At 38.9% G+C, this 16778-nt stretch overlaps 2 protein-coding genes across 2 annotated transcripts; one reads left to right on the top strand and one right to left on the bottom strand.

Annotated features, from left to right (window-relative positions):
- The first annotated feature begins 1093 nt into the window (after positions 1–1093).
- Cyp28c1 (Cytochrome P450 28c1) lies at positions 1094–4777 on the top strand. The gene is made up of 5 exons (XM_017068367.4): positions 1094–1319; positions 1877–2222; positions 2433–2843; positions 3456–3579; positions 3636–4777. Exons 1-5 carry the CDS (start codon positions 1132–1134, stop codon positions 4070–4072), a joined length of 1506 nt encoding a protein of 501 aa, XP_016923856.2. The 5' UTR covers positions 1094–1131; the 3' UTR covers positions 4073–4777.
- A 1008-nt stretch (positions 4778–5785) lies between these two features.
- LOC108005117 (uncharacterized) lies at positions 5786–9215 on the bottom strand. The gene is made up of 2 exons (XM_036821309.3): positions 9124–9215; positions 5786–8959 (listed from the first exon to the last, which is right to left on the bottom strand). The coding sequence occupies exons 1-2, from the start codon at positions 9127–9129 to the stop codon at positions 6014–6016; spliced, it is 2952 nt and encodes a 983-aa protein (XP_036677204.2). The 5' UTR covers positions 9130–9215; the 3' UTR covers positions 5786–6013.
- Between the last annotated feature and the right edge of the window lie 7563 nt (positions 9216–16778).

Here is a 16778-nt window from a genome sequence, read left to right as displayed (position 1 = left end):
AAATAAAAACCCAAGATTGGGCAAAGCTGTTATACAAAATTTTACATTTTAATGAAAAATAGTATCCCAAGAGAACCCAAAAAAAGGAAAAAATAATACCTTCTTATAAACTTTTTAGAGATTTTTTGGATTTTGACTATAGACTGCATTTAATATTTAACGGTAATGTGGGATATCATCGTTAATCAAGTCTCTTACATATTTTCCTCACTGTGATCTGGTATTAGATCATCTAGTTTGCATATCATCAATCATTGTTCAATCTTCAGTGATTGATGGAGAAGTCGACTACTGTACAAATCCCTTATTAGAGTCTCGATGTTTTAGCTGATTGATTAGGTCAGAGTGTAGACTTAAACCAGAAACCATATCTAATGCATTCGCTGTGGATAAAACGACAAAAATGATAACAATTCACTGTGAATCCCAGTGAAAGTATTAGGGATTGCAGGTGTTTTTCGCTTTATTTGTCTAAAACGCAAAGATTTGCCAAAAAGTTTTCTTGTTTTAGAGATCCGAGGACAAATAAATATTTGTGGCCAAATATAAAAATATCCCAACTCAGCACTTGACAATGGCCTCTTTTGTTGAATTAAGTGTTCCCATTGTGGGGTGAGTTTGCTTTTTCTCAGGGTTGTCAGGCTGTTGGCAGTGCTTTCTTCAAAGTTGTATGATGCTGATCCTCGATTTCATGACCTATGACCTTTTTTAACAGTATTTTGTATTGCAACGCATTTTTGTTATAATCTAGAAAAGAAAAATCGTGGGATCTAATGAGGTAACCCGAACGAAACTTTTTTTTTTAGTATATAGTACAATTTATAAAAAACGTTAAAAACACATATATTTAATACATATAGTTTCAATATAATGCGAAAAAATGTCAGATTGCAAAAGCTCATCGGTTGACTTTATAATACACCTCCTTATGTGTTTTGATATAAGAGCAGGTCGTCGGTTAATTCGATAATGGCACCCCATCATTTGAGAGTCACGCAAACCCACATAAGCTCATTGCGAACTGAGGAATAAAATATAAAATAGAAGCACGCTAGGGAGGCGATCCCCCGGTGCCCAAGATCAGCATATCAGATTCAATTTCATCCACTCAGTTTCGCTTACATCGTCGTCATGTTTGGATCGCTTCTGCTGGGAATTGCGACTTTGCTGGGGGTGATCTACGTGTTTTTGGTCTCCAACTATGGCCACTGGCGACGTCGCGGAGTCACGGAGCCCCGAGTCCTTCCACTTTTCGGGTCCTTTCCCAATATGGTGTGGCCACGCCAGCACTTCACTATGGATATGCGCGATATCTACATGTGGGTATTGTGATTTTAAGGGGCCAGTGGCGGGTCCACAAGTTGGTTATGGGGGGGTTATAAACAAAAATTTGTTGAGTGGATATCAAAAATTTGGAATCAAATAGATTTTACATATACTTTTTAACCCGAGTGGGGGGATATATCTCCCATACCCCTTTCCCAGTGTATTTGCGCATGTTAATACCTATATACCTATACCTATACCTATACATATATACACATATACATATATATATATATATGTCGAAAAAATAGTTCTCAAAAACTTTTAAAAAACGTAATTATAGATACGATATAGATTATAGATACACCATTGGCTTTAAGAAAATTGTAATAATTTATAAATGGTATTTCTTTTTATAGATCATATTAAAAATGTATTAAGCTTCGGATACCATTTCTTATTGCATCTTGGCAGAAGTCTTTGAATCCAACTGAGGTTTACCATTGATACCATAAAACATCTATAAGTTCTATATAACCCAAAGTTTTTCATTCAAATGTACTCAAAATTTACTAATAATATAAGAAACCCATTCCTATTTACTTTGCAGGCGGTACCGGAATACGCACAGCTATGTGGGTTGCTTCCTGGTGCGCGCACCCAAGCTGCTCATTTTGGAACCCCGTTTGGTCTACGAGATCTATGTGAGCGCCTTCAAACACTTCGAGGACAACGATGCCTCCAAGATGATAGATATCAACAAGGATCGACTGGTCGCCCTCAATCCCTTTGTTCTGGAGGGTGAGGAGTGGCGTCGCCAGCGGGCGGTATTCTCCACTTTGCTGACCAACGGACGCATCCGCACCACCCATGCCATCATGCAGCGCGTCTGTCGGGATCTCTGCGAGTTCATCTGCAGGAAGTCGGTCGGGGGAATGGATCTCGACGGCATTGATGTGGGTAGTTCTGTGCCTTGATATAGGAAACAAAGCTCTAAAATGCAAGATTTTAGAAAGATTATATTAAAAAATCTTGAAAAAGGGTGCTAAAAAGTATGCAACAATTTTTTTAGCTTGTTAGTTCTAGCATACTTTTAAACACCTTTTAAGGGGTTTTGAAACTTGCAATTAATACGATTTTAATACAATCTCTCCACTTTTTTAAAGCTTGGCCTGCGATTCACCGGCGAATCTCTCTTCGACTGTGTTTTGGGCATCCAGGCTCGCGCTTTCAGCGAAAATCCACTTCCAGTTGTCCGGCAAAACCAGGAGATGTCCGCCGAGAATATGGGATTGGCCATTGCAGGTGCCGTCTGTGGACTCTTTCCAAATCTTCCCCGGCGCCTGCGCCCCAAGGTATTTCCCCGCTCCCACGATGAATTCTACGGGGCGTTGATCAGCGAAGCTCTGCAGCTGCGCCGTTCCAAAAACCAGGAGCGGAACGACTTTATCAACCACCTGCTCGAGATGCAGAGGGACCTCGATCTCACCGAGGAGGACATGGCCTCGCATGTCATGACCTTCATGTTCGACGGCCTGGACACCACTTCCAACAGCATTGCCCAATGTCTTTTGCTGGTAAGGTTAAGATAATACTTCTTAGTAAGGTGAGATTTTGGGCCGTAACTCGCCCTAAAGTTAAATTCAGACATATACTAGGTTGTTTCAGGAATCTCCGACGGTTTAAGGGATGGTTGGTTTAAGAACTAACCAAGAAATCAGTCGGTTTCGTAAAAACTATAGAGTTTTGCATGCGTTTTGGGGGTACATTTGCTCTGATATTAGGAATATTTTATTTAAAAATTACTATTTCTTTGGCTTGAAATCGTATACTTCAGTTTCGCTACACCGACAAAAGTAGATACATACATAAGATGACTGTTTAGGCATATCAAGTTTTAAATTTTCTTATAAAGTATAAAGTTTTTCAAAGTATGCAACAATATATTTTTCACCTAAAAAATGGGAATGGTTTCATTTTGAAAGACGGACTTTTAGCCAACCTTATAAGGGATTTAAAATTCGTAATGATTTTATAATCTAGGTCAACAACTGTAATGCAGAAATAAAGCAATTTTTACAGTCGAATTTCTACACACAAAAAAGTTAAGATCAGGCTTCTATAAGTTCGCCAATTCGATATTTTTCAAGGTACAATATTTCATATGTATGTTGTATTTATCCTTCTAGCTTGGTCGCAATCCGGATTGCCAGCAACGTCTGTTCGAGGAACTCCAGAAGTCCAATCCCGGCGGAGATCTACCTGATCTAGACGCGCTCATAGACCTGCCCTACCTGAGTGCCTGCTTCAATGGTGCGTGATGGTATGGTATTTCCGAAAACCAAGTATATCAAAACCCTTTTTTCCAGAGAGCTTGCGGATCTATCCGGCCGGAGGTTGGTCCTCGAAGACCTGCACAAAGGCGTACGAATTGCGGGGCAGTCACCATGCGGAACCGCTCAAGTTGCGACCCGGCGACAACCTGATGATTCCCGTATACGCCCTGCACAATGATCCCGAATTCTATCCGGAACCGGACATATTCCGACCCGAAAGATTCCTGGACGGCGGATTGAAGAACTTCAAGCAGCAGGGCGTTTTCCTGGGCTTCGGCAATGGACCCCGGCAGTGTGTGGGGATGCGTTTGGGCCTGGCCATGGCGAAGGCTGCCCTGGCGGCCATTGTCCAGCGGTTCGAGGTCCTGGTCAGTCCTCGCACCCTAGACGGCACCGAAATAGATCCCGTCATCTTTGTGGGCGTCCACAAGGGCGGCATCTGGTTGCAGTTTGTCCCGCGAAATATCTAGACTTGAAAACCTATTGAAAGATAAGATCTGGAAATAAGTATTTTCCTTGGGGTGGGGTATGTCTTAAGAAGTTTTAAGAAACCCAGATGAGGTTTTAAAACTAATGGTTCCCAACTTCTTTGGTTTTTTACAACAATATTTTTAATTTGAGTGATATAATGGTTCCCAACTTCATAGGTTTTTTCAAATAATATTTTTAATTAGATCTTTTAAAGTCGAAATCTTAGAATATAGTGATATAATGGTTCCCATCTCTATAGGGTTTTTAAAATAATATTTTTAATTAGATCTTTTAAAATCAAAATCATATAGCAGAGTGATATAATGATATATTACAATAATATTTTAAATTAGATCTATTAAAATCAACATCATAAAACAAAGTGATATAAAGCTAGGTTTCATAAGAAAACCATAGACATAAAATGATACTGGTTTGATATTTATTACTATATTTTTTCTGTGCCTGAGCTTTCCCGCCTAGTTTAAAATGATTTGTTTATTGGTAAAGGTTTACTAGTTCAATAAAAATTGGAGTGGCTCATCGCTTTTGTTAGGCTCAGGGTTTAGCTGCATTCAGATGATAATTATGTCATCGGGCGGTGACCAAAAACTGGTTATACATACATCAATAAGTGGCATTGATTGCATTCATAGGAAATACACCGAAAGAAAATAGAATTCCCTGTTTTGTGTTTAGCATTAGTTTTTTTTCAACTATAGCCCTACAATAAAGGAAAAGAATTAAAATGTTTGTATTAGTTTTATATTGATAAGTGGTTTTCAAGTTGTGTGTCCCACAAGATGGAAAATAAAAAAGTTTCCTAATAGCTTAAAATGAGGTTTTTGCAAAATCTTGTGGTTTTTTTTAGAGTAAGATATTTAAGTATTGAGTAATGTGCGATTAATTGTCATCGTATATCACATGAGTCGAAAATGAGTCGTGTAGGCACTAAATCCGGTCGGGCCTTTCACTATTCGCCGGTTACTAAGAGCGGAAGCAAACAAATTTAAAAACCCGTCAAAACCCACGGGCCAAAACCCCAATGAAACCGAAAACGAAGGTCACGCATTGGGAGAGAGTTTGAAAAGGGGAAGACACACCTTTGGGATGAGCAATACGAGAGCAGAGACATCGTCCAAATCGTCATAGAGATCATGGAGATAATCGGAGCTACGAAATGGACTTGTACGAAGTTGTTTTACGACTTATTTTGAAACTAAATGGAAGATTTATAACCTAAGCTGATGAAAAACTTGTAAAATTGGAAACAAATCTGATATATATTTCTATCTGCAAATCAAATATAGATATTTAAAATTTATAGTTGTAATTAAAACCAATTTTAGTCCAATTCAATTTGGAAAATAACTTTTTTAAAGATTTTTTTTCTATATACGATTAAAAAAAATCAAAAGTACCTTTTCTTTTGAAGAAATAAAATATATAATATATAATATATATAGCTAAAATAGTTAAGATAGATAAGATAGATACTTATACCTAAAATTCAAAGGCTGATTAATGCATTGACTACAATCGTCAATCAAACCCAATTTAAATCCCATAAAATTTGGAATGCCTACAAAATAACCTGGCTATTTCCGTTTCACCAGAATTAATGCCAATACATAAAAACCCAAGGTCCACCGCAAATGCATAGCCAACTCCAATGGATGAGCAATCCCAATCAACGAAATTAAACAGCCAAATTATTTACATATTTTACGTAAGTATACATTTATTAGGTAAGAAATTCGAATCGGTTGTTATTGCATGCAAATGATTAGATTTCGAATGCGATTTGGGGTATTTGGATAGCGATTTGCTTGTAGTGTGGACAGAAATGCATGCGAAATGAGGTAGAAAAAAAATAGGTAAACGCTCGATGATGAAATTAACAACTAATCAGTGCTGGGAGTTGACCATGACCCCATCCTCTAGAGACTGGCGACGGGATAGAGACGCAGTGGCTTGGAAGCCTGACGCACAATCCTCGACCTGGGACGCGTAGGTGGCAAGTAGGCATTGTTGCCACCTCTTAGTGGCTGCAGGCGCAGTGGCTGCTGGACCTGCTGCACTTCATCGTAGATCTTCACCGTCTGCACATGACTCTCGGCACCGCTCTGCGCATTCTGGGTCACCACCTTGACCACCTGGTGGCGTCCCTGCGGCTGCTCATTGGTGGCACCCAGGATCTTGATCGTCTTGACGCCAGCCTGATCCAGTTGCTCCAGCACCTTGAAGGTGCGCGTGGCATGTGGCTTCACGATCTGTACAGTGCGCACCCGCGAACTGCCACGCAGGGCGGGTGGTGCCACCACGGGCGCCGTGGCAGCCATGGCCACATTCACCGCCACCTGCACGTCCTTGGGCATGAATTTCTGCAGCGATTGCTGGGCCTTGAAGTTCAGAGTGGGAGCTGGAAGTGGCTGCAGCTTCTGGCTCTGCACCACGCGGTGGTGGTAGTGGTGGTGCAGGTGTTGCTGCTGTTGCTGTTGCTGGCGGGGCACAGCATTGCTCACATAGGCTGGGGCATAGAAGCGGGGACGCTTCGATTGCTCGCGGTACATGGGCGCCACCTCGATGACCTGTTGCTGTTGCACTTGATGATGTTGCTGCTGCACCTGCTGGTGTTGCTGCTGCACATGGTGGTGTTGCTGCTGTGCCTGCTGATGTTGCTGCTGCACGACGTGCTGGTGTTGCTGACGTAGGGCCACTGGCTGCGCATAGCGGGCGAAGGGCTGAACGGTGTTCATGTAGCTCCGCAGGGAATGGATGTGGGTCACCTGGGTGGGCGCAGGAGCTGGCAGGGAAATGGCGATGGGAGCGGGTCCGGCCACATGAACGGGAGCGGGAGCAGGAGCGGCAACACGCACTGGAGCGGGAGCAGGAGCAGGAGCTGCCACATGAACAGGAGCAGGAGCAGGAGCTGCCACATGGACAGGAGCGGGGGCAGGAGCTGCAACAGTTGGTGGCAGATAGGCAGAAGCCCTGAACTGCTGCTGCTGTTGCTGCTGGTAGGAGCTAGATGTTGCTGTTGCCTGGACAACGGCAACAGGAGCTGGGGCAGCCAAAGGAGCTGGAGCTGGAATGGAAACGGAGACGGGAGACGGAGCAGGAGCTGGAGCCGAAACAGTGGCAGTTGGTGGCAGGTAGCCAGGAGCCGTGTAATGTTGCTGGTAGCCAACCGCCGTGGATGTTGCCAGTGTGCTCTGCGGAGAAAATGCTTGCTGTTGCTGCAACGTGGGATGACCGTAGACAATGTCTGCGCTTTGCTGTTGCTGGGCAACCTGCAACTGAGACTGCACCACGACCTGTTGCTGCTGCTGTTGCTGGTGCTGTTGCTGTTGTTGCTGCTGCTGCTGTTGTTGCAACAGCAACTGTTGCTCCTGCTGCTGCTTCAGCAGTTTGGTTGCGGTCTGCAGGCTGTGCAGCTCGGCAATGGCTGCCTCGGCATTTTCGGGCTTCACAAAGTCATAGCCATCGGGAAGGGCGCCAGGATCACTAACAGTTGCCTGAGTGGGTGCAACATACACCTGTTGCTGCTGCTGCTGTTGTGGTTGCTGCTGTAGTTGCTGTTGTGGTTGCTGTTGTGGTTGCTGGTAGCTGATCTGGCTTGGTGCCTGTGGAGCTGGGGCATCGTAGCCAGGTGGCAGATAGCCAGGAGCACGATACTCGCCAGCAACCTGTTGCACCGATGCAACACTCTGTGCTGTGGCCACATTTTGAACCGACGACACACTCTGTGAGGTGGCTACACTCTGGCTTAGCGACAGAGGCAACTGATCGGGATTGGAGAAGTCATAGCCAGGGGGCAGATAACCAGGAGCCTGATATTCCTGGCCCTGAGCCTGCACAGAAATCTGCTGCTCCTGCTGTTGCTGCTGCTGTTGCTGAACTTCCTGAACCTGCTGAACTTGTTGCTGTTGCACCTCCTGAACCTGTTCCACTTGCTGTTGCTGGGGTGGCAGATAGGTGGGTCCTTGGAAAGCCTTCTTTGGCTGCTGGTAGCTAATGGGCACTGGCTGGGCAATCTCCTGGGCAACCTCCTGGGCGGCAGTGGGTGGCAGATATGCGGGTGCTTCATAGCTCTGCTGGCTGTATTGCTGTTGCACTTGTTGCTGCTGCACCACTTGGGGTTGTTGCTGCTGCACCAACTGCTGTTGCACCACTTGATGTTGTTGCTGCTGCAGCACTTGTGGCTGTTGCTGCTGCACCACCTGCTGTTGCTGTTGCACCACCTGCTGTTGCTGATGCACCACCTGATGTTGCTGTGGCACTTCCTGCTGTTGCTGTTGCACCACTTGTTGCTGTGGAATCACTTGCTGTTGCTGTGGAATCACTTGCAGTTGCTGGGGAATCACTTGCTGTTGCTGCTGCACCACTTGTTGCTGCTGCTGGACAATGGGCGTGGCAGCGCTGGTGGGTGGCAGATAGGCCTGGCCACTGTAACCAACAGAGGACGAGGCCGGTGCCTTTCGCTGGAAGTCATGTTGATAGCTTGAAGGGAAGGGCACGGAAATCGGTGCAGGAGCAGGAGCCGGAGCAGCAGCAACTGGAGCTGGAGCATCGGCAAAGTTCAGGAAGGACAGATCCAAGCTGTCGTCATGACCCTGACCACTGGAACTCTGACCCTGGGGCGGCAGATAGGCCGGACCCTTGGCCTGGCCAGCGAAATTGTTGTGCACCTCAAAGATCTGGTAGCCGGAATTGGCGTAGCTACTCTCCTGGAAGCCACCGCCCGTCTTGTAGTACTGCTCCTTGGTGATCAGCGGTTGTTGCTGCTGCTGTTGCAGCTGTTGCTGTTGCAGCTTGAGCGATATATCCGCTTGGGTTAATCCACATAGCGCACAGATGGCGAGCGCAATAATGGCGCCAAAGAACTTCACCGAGAACGAGTCGAAAGAAAGCACAAAACAGTTTTTGAGTCACAGAAAAAAAAAGAGATGGGTTTTATCACTGATATGAAATGGATATGATGGATGATTATATGAATCCTTGGCTCGATGGTAATCCTTGGCCTTGGGTTGGGAAATGCTCTGCTTACATTCATCTTCACAGTGGTCGTGCTTGAGCCCTCGATGTCCAACCGATCAATGATGCCCCGATTGACCCGGCCACGCGTTTTATAGAAGGGCCCCTGACAAACCGATCCGATCCAAACCGAAAACTAGTCGGCGCATCTTCATCTTCATCGTCAGCGATCGCGATCGACATCTCCATCTCCCAATTTCCCCCCCATCTTCATCATCTTTTGCCAAACTCCAAGGTGGTCAGAAAGGGGGCCTTTCATTAGTTGGGGTTAGTTAGTTTGGGATGCTGCGCAACCTTTTCGACTCGTTCGCATTTCGCTCGAAAATGCAGATTCCGCTTATTGAGTTATCGCCGGTCAACACTACTACACCCAGAAAAACAAATAGTCCACTGTATATATTGGACCATTAAAAAAAGGGCTTGACTATATGGTATTTGCCCATATAACATGGCTGGTAGCACAGATACATTTTGTAAGTAATTAAAAGGTGGTACGTTTAGTACTAAATATTAACATATCTTGCTTATCATAACATTTTATTGGGAATTACGAGTATATAAAATAAAATTATTTTATTTTGTTCCTTCCCAGAACCATAGATCTATTAAAAATTATATTTGTTTTGGAAAAAAAATTTTTTTTTTTAGAAGAAATTTTAGTTTAATATATATGTAAATGCAATCATCCTTTGCCTACTTTACTGGTCCCCAATTCTATCATATATATATTCTTTTTTATATCATACCTCGTTGAACTAATAACAAAATTCGTATATCTTTGGTCGTCAAAACTCCTATTAAAAATGCATATAATACGATTTTAAAAATCCTATTATAACTAAGATTGACGACATATTAACATTAACATGATCTTTAAATCGAAATAAAATCGAAAAATGTATTCGATGTTTTCAGAACATTTCTCCTTTAACTATATATTTTCCAGTTTTGAACCTATGTTCTTTTTATATTATTCTTTTTATCATACCTCCTTGAACTAGTTATAAAATTCATAAACCTTTGGTCTTTAAGACACCTATTAAAAATGTATAATATACGGTTTTAATAATCTCGTTTTAACTAAGTTATAACAACAAATGAACACTAACATGCTCTTTAAATCGAACAAAATTAAAAAATATTTTTGATGTTTTCAGAACATTTTTCCTCAAACTATATATTTTCCAGTTTTTAACTTATGTTCCATTTATATTATTTTTTATATCATACCTCGTTGAACTAGTTAGAAAGTTTATGTAGCTTGGGTCCCTAAAAGCCCCCATTAAAAAATCCTAATATTAAATTTTTATAAACTTATTAAAACTTAGGAACATTGACATGCTCTTTAAATCGAAAAAAATCTTACAATGTATTTTATGTTTTCAGAACATTTCTCCTCAAACTATATATGTAATTTCCAGTTTTTAACCTATGTTCTATTTATATATTTTTTTTATATCATACCTCGTTGAACTAGTTATAAAATTCATATACCTTTGGTCTTTAAAACACCTATTAAAAATTCATAATATATGGTTTTTATAATATTATTATAACTAAGTTTTAACCACAAATGAACATTAACATGCTGTTTAAATTTGATGTTTTCAGAACTTTTCTTCAGCAAACTATATATTTTCCAGTGTAGCCCGTTTAATTCCCGAACCCGGTGCTTTGGGCGGATGTAATTAATACGCCTGCTCCCAAAAATACCTCTGACAACGGACATCGGACATGGGACATCAAACATCAGTCACCGGGGGCCGTGTGTTCTCCGTGCGGATTGCGCAATCCGGCTCGTTATCGGGTGGCTTGGATTTCCTGTTATTATAGCTATAGGTTTGCATATGCATCGACTTTTCAGTTTTCAGTTTTCGGGTTTTGGATTTTTAGTCTGGGGTTTCGCAAAATGCTCGCTAAATATCTGGCTGGCATTGCCAAAAATTATTACATCTGTCATTAGCAATGCGTGTCGGCTCGCCTCGGTGTTTATACCCGTTACTCGTAGAGTAAAAGGGTATACTAGATTCGTCGGAAAGTATGTAACAGGCAGAAGGAAGCGTTTCCGACCCCATAAAGTATATATATTCTTGATCAGGATCACTAGCCGAGTCGATCTAGCCATGTCCGTCTGTCCGTCTGTCCGTCTGTCCGTCTGTCCGTCTGTCCGGATGAACGCTGAGATCTCGGAAACTATGGGAGCTAGGCTATTGAGATTTGGCGTGCAGATTCCTGAGCTTCCTACGCAGCGCAAGTTTGTTTCAGTAGACTGCCACGCCTACTCTAACGCCCACAAACCGCCCAAAACTGTGGCTCCTACAGTTTTGATGCTAGATAGAAAATTTTAACTGAAATGTGTTGGTCTCGTCAATACCTATCGATTGATCCAAAAAAAAATTTGCCACGCCCACTCTAACGCCCATAACGCTTAAATCTGTATACCGCCGGTAGGTGGCGCATTTTAATCTCGCCTTGCTGCTTGCATATCTCCATTTAGCTGAGTAACGGGTATCTGATAGTCGAGGTACTCGACTATAGCGTTCTCCCTTGTTTTTTTTTGGATTTTTAGTTTTTGGGCCATGAATTAAACATTAAAGATTGATAAGCATGTCGCCTCACCTCCGCCTCGAATTGAGTTTAAAATAATACCACCTGCTAACCGATGTCTTCGGGGATTCTTGTGCAACATCAATCGGATGTTTATAATCGCATCCCATTAGCTGTTTTTTAGTTTTCTGATTGAAAATTGGTATTATTTATTTATAATGATTGAAAGAGAAGTAATTGATTTAGGAATATATTGTTAATAAAAAATCAATTATTAAGCTTTGTAAATTACTTTCTATATTATAATATAAACAGATTTTATAAATTTTAAAAAAGGTTTCTCAAAATACTTAATAATATATGTATATACTTAATGTTAATAAAAATTCCATTTTTAGGCTTTGTAAAATACTTTATATACACCTATTTATAAGAAAAATAAATTGATTTTACAAATTTTAAATAGGTTTCTCCATATAATTATTGATATATTACAAACAAATGGTTTTTCATTTAGAGATAACTTTCTTGCTACCAAAACCCAAAGCAAAAACCACTAAAAAGGCCCACCATTAACACATTGCTTATCTAAAAAACCACACATAAACATGACTCTATTCAAAGTCGATCGATACAAATCACAACAAAACAGATGGCGTTGTATAACCATTATAGCGACATCGTTTATTTGCTTTTCCGCAGAAACCCGTGTAGTTTTCCCATGGCGCTTGGTTTTTGGGGGGACTTCCCCCCTCGCAAATGGTCGAGAAACCTTGACCCATCTTGGCTTAAATATTTTATGCATATTTGGCCCACCAAATGCCAACCGATCGCTAACAACTTGGCCAATACAAAAGACCGGCAGGGCAAAAATTCAGACGAGATGGTCAACAAAGGCGGGACATACAAATAATTGAATCGAATTGAATTGAATTGAATCGGAATATTGGCCAAACAAAAATCAAAGGGTCTGGCCCAAAGATACGTATTAACTGATTAAATAAAACAATGTGTGAAACGCATTTTTGGCCCTTTTTGGGGATTACATAATTATATGGAATTTTGAAATGTTTAATGAAAATATTTAAACATAGATTTTTATCAATTTATGATAAGTTACATTTTTGATTTTAAGGGAGAATTATTCAAGACATGGAAAATTAGTTTGTTAAATTGTAGTTTCACTTAAAAAATATTGCAAATAACAAAATATTTATTTGTTCAATAATAAAACAAATATTATAAAAATAATTACATTTTACAAAAATACCACCATTAAAAAAGAGACACAAAATGATAAAGTGGTTCCAGCTAAGATCTCATGTTACATTTAAATGTAAATACCAATCTTATGGAATTTCGAACTAAAATTTAAATTTAATCTAGGCAATTTATAAATCATTTATGTAATGCCCTTTGGCAAAGTAATTATACCCATTAAATCAAATCATTAAAAGGACCATTACCAAATTAGTTTGAATAGTTATGAAATGGAATTTATAGTATGTAACTCTATCCGGAATTTGTAGGCCCAGTCCCCAATTCTTTCGTGCCATAAATTTCCGCTCAAATTAAATTAACATCTGAGATACATTATTAATTATTTATGAGAGTTCCCCTGCAGTTTGTTGGCATAACTAAAAAATTCGATATGCATATTGCCTGGCTTGTTAATTATTTAATTTCTCGCTCACTTTCCCTCTCTTTTCTGTCGCCATCACTCTCTCTCTGTCTGGTTCTCTGTGAAAGAAAATAAAATATATATATTCACATTAACAAACATCGCCACCCATTAGTGGGCCATTGGAGGTCGATTTACATACTTATTGGCCATGCATAAAGTTCGAAGATTTATCAATACTAAATTTGTGCCATATACAAGCGGGAACTACAACAGCAACAGGTTGCAACCGCAATATAGTAGAGCCACACTGAAAACAAAGTTGAGTATTTAACAATACTGATTAAAATTTATCATAAGTTAATTTTCTATGATTTTATATATTAAAGCTACAATTGTTTTAAATTTTTTATTACGACGTCTTTTTTTGCTTGTAGCCTATATTTTACAAAAGATTTTCTTTCAGTGCAGTCGAAGCATTTGGCAAAGCCGATAAAGATAAACAAACTTACTACCTCAAAAAAGCACGATACAAAAATGAAAACGAGAAGAAAAGGGAAACCGAATCGATTTGTCAAGCGGGTGGATCCATAAGACTTTTACATTTCTAATATAATATAATATATATAATACTAATATATTTTGACCAATATAGTATCCAATATGTTAAAAATAAGTTCTGAAAAATATATAAAAAATTAACAGCTAAAAATGCTTTTAATATGTATACGATGCTTTAATATAATTTTAATCCAACTAAGATATTATTTAATAACTATTTATTTTATAAACATCACATTTTTAAAGTATTGAAAAGTTTTTTTTTAATTTGAAATCAGGGCTGGTTAACTTTTATAAAACCTCTTAAAGCCTTATCATATTAAAATGTTGTATTCTTCATATTATGAGACCTATGAAGTCATCAAGCTGCCCTCGCAGCATCCGGCCGAAGATTGCCCATTGACGGATGGAACCGGTGTCGTCGAACCACTAATTGATACATAAAACCTGAAGAGTCTCCGGCAGCCAAAGTGGCGACCTCTTGTCCAAAAAACGTGGATTATGGGGTGTTCAAGACGGCAGAGGATGGTTAAAAAAAAGTCTGGTGTGCCTCAGGAAGTTCGGGGCGTGTTCGGCTTATTTGTTTTGGGGGCCTCAACAGTGACGATTCATTGATTGGCTATTATCTATTGAGCCACGCCATGCAAATCTGAATGGATTTGGAAATTTGATTTTTTAATTACCCCTGCTGGCCAAAATAATACATTCCCTGCCCTTCCACAAATAATTGCTGCACACGAAGAAATTACCTAATTTTAAGCGTAAAAATATAATATGCACAGTTTTCCAAAATGTACTAAAATGAAATTTAAAATATTAGCAACTAAAAGGGATTAACTATTTTCTTTTAATATCAGCTATAAATAAAAAAATAAATTGTATGTCAATAGGAATGCTTTCGGAATGCATTCTAAATTCTGTACATAATAAGAAAATCCTGCCTATAAAGCATTCTTTTCTTCATGTCATTAATTTTTTTTTATTTTAAAATATGAACTAATAAACACTTTAAAATATAAAATCGGGGATAATTTTTATGTATATTTTTGATGGCTGACTAATGGTTTGGGCTTGTGGATCTGTGATTAAACCTCTGACACGTGTGCCACGATTACCCGCCTTATTATTATCATTATAAATCTGGATAATTAGCATGCAAACTGTGTTGACGTTTGATTAACCCCATTTTGACATCGATCAATCGATCCGCAGACAATTCATTTACACATGTCCTTCAGCGATGTCTTCCCTTTCACTTTGGTTTTAAGTGGCCGGTCATCTGTTGTTGCCAAGTCAAGAGTTCAGTTTGGTTCAACATCTTAATTAAATAAAAGGGAAAAAACCAATAAAAAAATTCGAATAGATCAGGTTGTCTATTCTCTTTACTTCAGAAAATTAAGTGTGATAAAAATGAAAAGTATTTTATGAATTTTTTAATACATATAATAGAATTGAAATGCCATATATATATTGCATTACATCATGTATAAATGCTTTTTACTTCATACAAAGAAATTAAAATGTATTAATTAATTGTTATCAGCTATTTCTGAAAAAGGTTTAAAGAATAAGGTCAGTTCAGATTAAATTTATATAGATTTAAAATTGAACTGATGAATATATAATGTGTTACATTATGTAAAATAAAAGATGTTAACCCAATTCAAAAAAAAAAGGTATTACTTAATTGTTATCAGCTATTTCTGAAAAAGATTTTAAGAATAAGGTAAGTTAAGATTAAATTTATATACATTTTAAAACAAACCACTTTAAAAATACCTTTAAATATGTATAAAGCCTATCTTTTTTCCATTACTTTTGTAAGTAAAAATCCCATATGTGCCCTATCTTTTTGTTTTTTTTTGGTTCAGCACCTTTTATCATGAATGGGGCAATAAACATACTACCAACGATGTGTCACTGTCATTGTCTTGGACTGATTTAAATACTATTAATTGGCATACGGACAAACGACCATATTTGCATACCATTTAACGTATTTATAGCTGGACATACATATTTGGCAATGCCATCGCGATTGACAAAAGATCTGCGAAATTCCAAAAGTCAGTCAATGAAGATCGACAAAAAGAAAAAATGACAGCCCGTACATAAAACAGTTTAAAAGATTTATTGCATTTGAATAGGGTATTATCTTAGCAGTGGCAATAATTTTGTTTGCATAATTGACGTTTAGTAACCCGAATCCGTCACGATTTTGCAATCGTATTACCTTTTGATTTATCTTAGTGTGAAATGCAGAAAACACAGATATCTTATCACTTGGGAAAAAATAATAACATAATGCCAATCAAATCTACCAAGTTGATAAGAAAGATAGTTTTTAACAAGATTAATGCATTAATGAAAATCAATGAAGATAAGAATAGCCCTTTATTCCATTTGATAAGTACGTGTCATTAGTTATCATATTTGACTTTTATCAAAAAATAAATTTTAGGAAAAGTATTAAAAGTCATGCTTTATTTTTATTTAAGGAAAATACAATTATCGATATGAGTTCTGGTATAGGACCACATCATCATATCTTTACCATTAAATTGACAGATTTTTCTCGCTCATTATTTTTAAAATTAAACATAACTTCTCTAACACAACGCTTCCACTCTTCACATATTTACTCAGCTGAATTTTGAAGCATATCTAAGCTACATCAATGTATCCTAAAAGAAGCCACGCCACCTAAAATGGGAAATATTAAGACTAAGTATTCCCTTCTAAACCTAACTAAAAAGTATTGCATTTCGATTGATTTTGGTTCCATATTAAGAAAGAGTAGACTTCCAATTTTCTAGATTTTTTTTACGTTCATAAGGTTCTAGAATTTGTACTATAATAATGGATTTTCATATTTCTGACAGAGCTCCAACCTTTAATAGACATAGACACATAGACCCCCTATTAAAACACTTAATATG

The sequence above is a fragment of the Drosophila suzukii genome, chromosome X (assembly GCF_043229965.1).
Source record: "Drosophila suzukii chromosome X, CBGP_Dsuzu_IsoJpt1.0, whole genome shotgun sequence".
NCBI classification, from domain to species: domain Eukaryota; kingdom Metazoa; phylum Arthropoda; class Insecta; order Diptera; family Drosophilidae; genus Drosophila; species Drosophila suzukii.
Note: the sequence above shows the minus strand (reverse complement) of the source record. Positions and strands in the feature narration are given on the sequence as shown.